This window comes from Notothenia coriiceps, unplaced genomic scaffold, assembly GCF_000735185.1.
Source record: "Notothenia coriiceps isolate Sejong01 unplaced genomic scaffold, NC01 NC01_scaffold00016678, whole genome shotgun sequence".
Lineage (NCBI taxonomy): Eukaryota > Metazoa > Chordata > Actinopteri > Perciformes > Nototheniidae > Notothenia > Notothenia coriiceps.
The window spans coordinates 44,455-52,636 of NW_011349379.1; the positions used below are offsets into that span (position 1 = coordinate 44,455).

The 8,182-nt window shown below is 42.3% G+C and overlaps 2 protein-coding genes across 2 annotated transcripts in view; one reads left to right on the forward strand and one right to left on the reverse strand.

Moving 5' to 3' along the window:
- LOC104949670 (X-linked retinitis pigmentosa GTPase regulator-like) overlaps positions 1 to 8,182 on the forward strand; it is a 16,444-nt gene that overhangs the window by 5,843 nt on the left and 2,419 nt on the right. The window contains exons 4-7 of the mRNA XM_010776061.1: positions 3,081 to 3,243; positions 3,885 to 4,043; positions 4,273 to 4,428; positions 4,645 to 4,769. Of these exons, the coding sequence (XP_010774363.1) occupies positions 3,081 to 3,243; positions 3,885 to 4,043; positions 4,273 to 4,428; positions 4,645 to 4,769 (603 nt within the window). The remainder of the gene's footprint in view (positions 1 to 3,080; positions 3,244 to 3,884; positions 4,044 to 4,272; positions 4,429 to 4,644; positions 4,770 to 8,182) is intronic.
- LOC104949667 (X-linked retinitis pigmentosa GTPase regulator-like) lies at positions 5,146 to 7,180 on the reverse strand. The gene is made up of 4 exons (XM_010776059.1): positions 6,933 to 7,180; positions 6,414 to 6,555; positions 6,167 to 6,240; positions 5,146 to 5,357 (listed from the first exon to the last, which is right to left on the reverse strand). The coding sequence occupies exons 1-4, from the start codon at positions 7,098 to 7,100 to the stop codon at positions 5,262 to 5,264; spliced, it is 480 nt and encodes a 159-aa protein (XP_010774361.1). The 5' UTR covers positions 7,101 to 7,180; the 3' UTR covers positions 5,146 to 5,261.

Here is an 8,182-nt window from a genome sequence, read left to right on the forward strand (position 1 = left end):
GAAAAGACTGTGAACTTCTTTTTCGTGGCTTAGATGCCAATAAAATCTTCGACGATGCATCTTGATGGTCAAAACGCAAGACCCCTTTTTTTTCATATATATTTACAACATTGGGAATACGTCTACACCATTCCACTCTTAGTTAGGAGCATACTTGCGCCAGTTTAGATGGTCGGGTACTGAAGTATGAATAAGGATTGGGAAGGGCAGCGCATCGAGGAGCCCACCCCTGTAGTAATCGAAGGCGTCGGATTACGAAGAAATCAGTCTCTAGGGAAACAAAACCACCGGTGCTGACAAGCCGGGCAAGCCTCAGCGAAAACGAAAGACCGACCAGACGGCCCTCCACACTCGAACTACTCGCACAAACCCTTCGTAGACCAGACAAACCGGGGACCTCCGTAGACGACCCTTGTCTTGAATAGATAAATAAATAAGTTGTCTTTGCGCGGGTCGTACATCAAGATCGTCGACGTTGCGTCCTAGCGGGGGGTGTGCGTCGCGGGCACGACACACGACCTTACAATTAGAGGAACTAATGAGGATTTCGGGTGACGGGATTGTACGGACTCGACTCCGGTCGTCGGGAATCCCTGAGTGAAGGTGTAGTTGCTTCGGGTCTTTGTACGCTAGTTTGGAAAGACCTTACGCTACCTTCGGTTTTTATCTGGGTCTTATCTTATGCACGGTTCCATAATTAGAGTAGCACACACTACTGAACACCAAGTTTACATTAACGTTGAAAATTTACACACGTTTATGTACGGCTAGAGACGTAAACGGACTTCTCCGAAGGAAAAGGACTCTTTGGGAAAGAACACACCAGACGTGTACACTCCAGACCCGTTTCGATTGCAAGGACCTACCGAGGTGTGTTTTTCCGCAAGACGGAGAAACGAGAAATAATAATCCCTTCCATTAAGTACTACTCTTACTCCCAAGTCGAGAAGTCAAGTCGGGACCGTTTAGGACGTCCGATGTTTTCTTTCCGTTAATATCACGGCCCAATGATCTTAATTCTTGTAAAGTCCTTCAGTAATGAAAAGTCTCTCCCTAGTAACTTACGTTAGTTAGGTTTGTTAAGAACTTTATTTACTTTTATACCGGCGGAAAAACAACCAACTTTACCTTTCGAGGGAACTGACATTTACACTTCTAACTATCATATACCCTAATTACCGGCAGTTACAATAAAGCTAATGATAACATCATCAGAGTAGATATTAATACAGTGTCCGACAACACAACAAATAGGTGTCGAAACCAATACGTCGGAGGAATAGAAGGGAGAAGAAAAAGTACAATTAATTATTTTTTTTGATGTGTTTTAACTTTCACCTTTATTAGGTTCAATTTCTTTTCGCCGAACAAACCTCTAAACAATCAAACACAACACAACAAACACAACCTCGAGGCGGTCATTGTCACTTAAGTATAACGCCTGATCCCCGGTCGGAATTGCAAATTCGACCACGCCCCCCCCCCAAATCACTTACAACCAGTATCTAACGAATAAAACGGACAAAAGATCCTCTATCAGAAGCTGGAGTTCTCGAAAAACCGAGGATTAGCTTACGTTACTCGGACGTTCATTTTCGAGTTTGACTTTGTGTAATCCTTACAAGAGTTTGTGAATATTCTGGAGAGAGTCCAAGTTAGTATTTTGTATTCCCAATTTTTCTGTACTAAAATCGACACTATATATGAAAACACACCTATACGCACAAATGTTAAATCCACGAGAGAGGTTGGGACACGACGACTCAAAGGTCCGTTTTCGCCGGCATATTTTACACACAATAGTCCACGATGTAGTTTAGAGTAAAAATATCAGTAAGGTGATGGGTAGAGAGAAGGTAGGGAATAGCGCTTCTCACCGAAAATGAGACTGGTACCACTTGCGGTCACATTATGTAACAAGGTCCAGTATTAAGTTTTTATCAACGCGACCTCAACTCACCTACTACTCTGGTCGAAGAAGTAGTGACCCTCCTGTCGCCCACAGGCAGAGAGAAAAGGAGCGCGACGGGAGGAACCGATGAACGAAGACAGGACGAGGAGGGGAAGCGCACGGTCAGAAAACTGCATCTGTCCTCTCGTCCCCTCATGAGAGGCCTGTGACCTTGTGTAAGGCAGTGAATACGCAGTACCTATTATTCGGTGGCAAATTTCTCTCTTTTAGGTGAATGATGTGTTGCCTTCCATTCCAACAAGAGGTAAGATCTCTATCACCTTATTATTACTATTGTTGCTACGTAAGACATTTCCAATAATCGCAAAAGGATTACGAGTTTCATCACATTTAGATTCCTCTCTGCCTCACATAATAGTGAGTGGTCATATAGTAGTTGTGATGTTTAGTACAGAAAAAGGGAATGAGACAGAGAGAGTACTGAAACTGGGACTCTCTCCAGAAACATTAGTATGTATTGTCACAAAGACCTCTGTAAAAGAGACATTACACAACAGTTTCATAATCCGTCTGTAGTAATTAATGAACGTCGAGTGAACGGTAAGCGTATCTCGGGGTAATTCTAGAAACTATATACGTATAGCATGCATGGCAACAAGGAGGATCACCTTTTTTATTGTCCGTTTTATTCTAGATACTGTGTTGTAATGGATTATGGGGGGGGGGGGGCGCGGGTGATTTTGCAATTCGACGGGGAGTCAGCGTTATACTTAATGACAATGACAGCTTTTTGTTTCTTTATTGTTTAGGGTTTTTCGCGAAAAAAATTAACCTAACAAACTAACATACCTTACACAAATCAAAACTTTACTTTTACTTGAGTAAAGAAGTTTAGTCAGTACTTCTACTTTCACCAGAGTATTTTTAAACATGAGTATCTGTACTTCTACTTGAGTAAAGCATGTGTGTACTTCTACTTGAGGAAAGGATGTGTGTACTTCTACTTGAGTAAAGGATGTGTGTACTTCTACTTGAGTAAAGGATGTGTGTACTTCTACTTGAGGAAAGGATGTGTGTACTTCTACTTGAGTAAAGAAGTTTAGTCAGTACTTCTACTTTTACCAGAGCATTTTTAAACATGAGTATGTGTACTTCTACTTGAGTAAAGCATGTGTTCACAGAGGGGGGGGACCTGTTCATGTGGGGCGACAACACGGAGGGGCAGATCGGTTTGGGGAAGGAGAGCCACGCCTCGACGCCACAGGAAGTCAGCGTGGGGCGCTCCATCAGTTGGGTGTCCTGCGGGTACTACCACTCCGCCTTCATCACAGGTGAGCTCCGGGGGAGGGGTTATTGTGCAGAGATCTTCTGACTAAAGGGAAGTCCATTAGGGGGCTTTTGGGGCAAGCAGAGAAACTCTTCTGTTGTTCTTTACCTCTGTGATTGTGTCTGTTCTACTGTACTGCAACACTACCTGGTACAAGTGTCTGTCAACAGCTTTCAAATCTAAACTGCTCCACCTGTTAGAAATCTGCTCACAGACAGTTGGTCACCCTGTCAGAGACTTCCTGACTCACAGACCATAATAACCTGAGAGGCTCCAACAGCATCCTCTGGGACCCAAAGCGTGCTCTGACAGAGAATATGAACTGCTGCCATCTAATGGAGATCACTAAAGTCAGCCTGAAGCATCCTCTGTGCTCCAGTCAGCCTGAAGCATCCTCTGTGCTCCAGTCAGCCTGAAGCATCCTCTGTGCTCCAGTCAGCCTGAAGCATCCTCTGTGCTCTCAGTGAACACAGAGCTACAGATCAGATGCACGCTGAAGGCATCGCTCACTGACCCTGATCTTCTGTTACATGTTTGTTTCTCATGTATTGTGTCTTGATGTCTGTCTGTTGATGTTAGACATGGAGCTGACTGTTAAAGTGTTACCGTATCGTATGGTATTAATATAATAATTGTGTGTGTCAGAGGACGGAGGGCTGTACACGTTTGGGGAGTGTGACAGTGGGAAGCTGGGTCTGAACACGGAGCAGCTGCAGCGGCACCGCGTCCCCCAGCTGGTGGGGGGGCTGAGGCAGCCGGTGACCCAGGTCTCCTGTGGGGGGGGACACACCGTGGCTCTCACAGGTACACTATACACATGTTTTAATTTAATATTTTACTATTTATGTACGGCTTTATTTGCATCGTTTAAAAAAAAAGAAAGCTGAATGAAATGAAAGTGCTTTATTTTATTTTCAAAGAATATTGTTAATTTATAAATATAACGTTGCTTGTATTCATTAACTATTTATATCAAATTAATATATATATATATATTTTCTATTAAAATAATACTGGATGTTTCGTCTCTCAGAGGACGACGTGTTCACGTTCGGCCTCGGTCAGTTCGGACAGCTCGGTCACGGGACGTTCATCTTCGAGTCGCGGCTGCCTCGACGCATCGAACACTTCAAGAAAGGACGAGTGTGTCATGTGACCTGCGGAGAAAACCACACGGCTGTCATCACGGGTACGAACGGATTAACTCCAAAGTTACTGCTTTAATAACACATCTCCTCTGGCTGGAAGAGAACTCTCTGGACTTGAACTCACGCTGTTCATTTTACATTTAATATTTCATATTCCATTCCTCACATGCTTATGTTTTTATGATATCCTGTTTATATGTGTGCGATGCAGAGTCTCGGATGGATGTGAATACCTCTTGTTGTGTTTTAATGTTCAGACGGAGGGTTGCTGTACACGTTTGGAGACGGTCGTCACGGTAAACTGGGCCTCGGAGACGAGAACTTCACAAACCAGTTCAAACCCACGCTGTGTCCGCGCTTCCTCAAATACAACGTGCAGGCGGTACGTGTTCGAAATGATGTTCATAATAATTCAAAGGTCTCCTATCATGCAGAATGCACTTTGTGATGTCTTCTCTAGATGTAGAGAAGACATCACAAAGTGCATTCTGCATGATAGGAGACCTTTGAATTATTATGAACATCATTTCGAACACGTACCGCCTGCACGTTGTATTTGAGGANTATTTGTGTTCAACATGTGAGAAGTAGAAAGTACAGGTATTTGTGTTCAACATGTAAGAAGTAGAAAGTACAGGTATTTGTGTTCAACATGTAAGAAGTAGAAAGTACAGGTATTTGTGTTCAACATGTAAGAAGTAGAAAGTACAGGTATTTGTATAAGTAGTGGAGTAAAGTACTGAGACCAGGAAGATATACTTAAGTACAGTAACAATGTATTCGTACTCCACTAAAGCTGCTCCATAAAACATAATTCTGTTGGGACTAAAAACACCTCAGATATCCACCAGGTGTAGGAGAACCTCTCCGTGTTTCAGCCAATGAGAGGAGAGAGATTGAAAAGATTTACCTTCTGAACCGGAGACAGAGTGAGGGATTCATCACCGGCGTCCATCTTCATCACGTGAGTCTGTCAGGAGGGGAAAGGAGGAACTTTAGCATCCTCAGATCCTCAGGGTGCGTTCACTGACACTCTTTCTTGTTAAAAGAATTCATTTGATTCGTTAAAAACATTTCTAAAAAAATCCATTTAATGAAATTTGCTGAGATTTTAAAAGAGCTTGGGTTTAGATTTCATGTTTAAAATGAATATTTCTGTGCTTAGTCTGTCCAGTTTGATTTGTAGAATATTCGTAAATAAGGCAGCAGTGTGAGTGTATTGTTTGCAAGCTTTATTTATTTTAATGACTATTGCAAGTTTGTCAAAATGCATCTTTCTTGTCTTCAAAGGATTTTCACCCAAAAGACCCATTCAGCAACTAAATGGACATTTGTTAGACTGAAATAAAAGACTGAGAAAGTAACTGTGTCCTTGGAGTGCAATCCAGTTCAAAGTCAAGTAGTTCAAGTCCCTTTCAAGTAGGGCTGCTCGATTATGGCAAAAATCATAATCTCGATTATTTGGGTCAATAATTCATATCACGATTATCAAAAACTTTTATCCATTTACTTTGAAAACATAAATGTATTGGAGAAAAAAATGTGAACAGTAGGTTTTTAACAGTTGATTACCCTGACCTTTAAGTATAACTCAACTGAAAAACACAAAAAAAGTAATAATAATAATAAAAAAATAATAATCGTTTTATTTCGAATACGTTGCTTTCGTAATCGTTGCAAGCCATAATCGTAATTGCAATTAAAATACGATGAATTGATCAAAACCTACATTCAAGTGGAGAAGACTTGACACATGATGGTGCATTCACTGACACTCACCATGTTCAGGAAATCTGAGGTTTCCCCGAGGCCTTTAACGCTGTCTGTGTCCGTCAGATTCTCCACCACCTCGTCTGGGAGAGGAAACAAAATGGCACGTTGGAACGGTTTCCTCTCTTTTACAAGAAACAAACAATCCCAGGAAAACAAGTCGATCTTTTAAAATCTAAATCAGAGCAACGAGGATTGGCCTTGGAAGAGGAAATGAGGGAAGGACGGAAGGACGGAAGGAGGTGGAACTAGGTACCCTGCTGCATTGACGCTGCGCTCCTGTGTTGGTGCGAGCCGTTCAGCACCTGTCTGTTGCTGGCTGTGTGGTTGCAGACGGGGGGCGGAGGCTGCAGGAAGCCAGGCGTGAACATGGAGCCGAACTGCTCCGGAGATCGCTCCTGGGGGGGGGGGAGATATCACAGAATAGCAATGTTGTTAATGTATAATAAAATGTATTAGCATCTAAATGTCCTAAATAGTAGATTGCAAGATGACAAACAGGTGAATGTTCGTCGGGGCACAGAGTGTCTTTACCAGGTGAGGAGCAGAGTATGAAGTTAAATAATGTACATTAAGACACACATTCTATCTACATGTATATAGACTGTTACTGTAGCACTACTGTTTATTTTGGATTTCTGGATTTTAGCAGAAGAATTTCATTGCAATTTCTACACTATAGCTTTGAGCTTATGACGATAAAACCTTTGAGTCTTGAAAATGAAATACGGTTTGAATAAGTTTAAGTGCAGTACCAGTGTGTGTGAGTACCCACCCTCTCCCTCCTGCGGACCCGAGCAGAGAGGCTCCTCTGGAGGGTGGAGTAGTCCATGGAGTCCCCCAGCAGCTCCACGTAGGGCTTCAACAGGAAGTCCTCCGTCACGTCCTCCTCCTCCAGAGTCACGGTGCTGCTCGGGTCCCTCGGACGGGCCAAAACCACCATGTGACACCCGCCGCACGTCACCTGGTAACGACAGGGTGCACATTTGGATAAGTCAATTAAAAACGGCTAAATGTACCTTTGAACTTATTTTATGGTCTCCTATTATATCATTTTCAGGCATATAATAGATCTCAGATATATAGCTTTAAAAAATATCATGTTCCAAACCACATCAAGGACTCTCTCTGAAACAGGATGGAGCTCAAACTCTTTCTCTCTCTCTCAGGTTTACCACAAGGTGACTTCCTTTTGATTTCCTGCTTCTTTAAACACATGCTCTCCAGCACAGGTTAGCTCTGAGTGTTAGCATGCTAATGTGAACACAGACCATATTACTTCAGAACACGTCTCATTGTTTCTGACAGCAACCTTTCTGGTATAGAGTTAAACACACAGTGTAAATCACAGGAGGTACGCACAAAACATTTATTTATGTTTTTCAGAAAATCTCAAAATGATGACTTTTTTTCAGAAAATCTCAAAATGATGACTTTTTCTCTCAAAATCTTAAAAAATTAAACTTATTCTGAAAAATTAAACTTATTTTCAGAAATCTCGACATTCCAACTTTTTTCTTTGGACTTTCTTATTTTGACGTCATTCTCAAAATGTTTCTACATTTGTACCCTTTCTCAAAATGTCAACTTTATACTCAAAGGAACAAAATGCCTTCTTTCACAAATGTAAAAAAGGAGGTGGACTTAAAATATGTTGTTTCTGCAGGAGTTTCTGATTGGCCGTGGTGTAAAGCCCGCCCACATTGAGTAAACGTCCGTCCTGACGCAGCAATCTGGATCAGGCTCCGTGTCCCCCCGTTTCAGAGAATGGGGTACGGAGAAAGAGAGAGAGGTTTAGTCCTGACCTTTTGAGAGTCTCGATGATCACACGGGGACACACCGGCGGACACACCGGGGACACACGGTGATGTAAGAAGACATCAGAGAGAGACTTTAGCATGATAGGAGACCTTTAAATCTGTTTGGTGAGTGCACAGCGATAATTGACCTCAGTAGGAAAGTAGTGTTTTGAAACATTTGGTGTTTCCTTTCTGAGCTTGCAAGCGTGTTTCTTCATAATGGAAG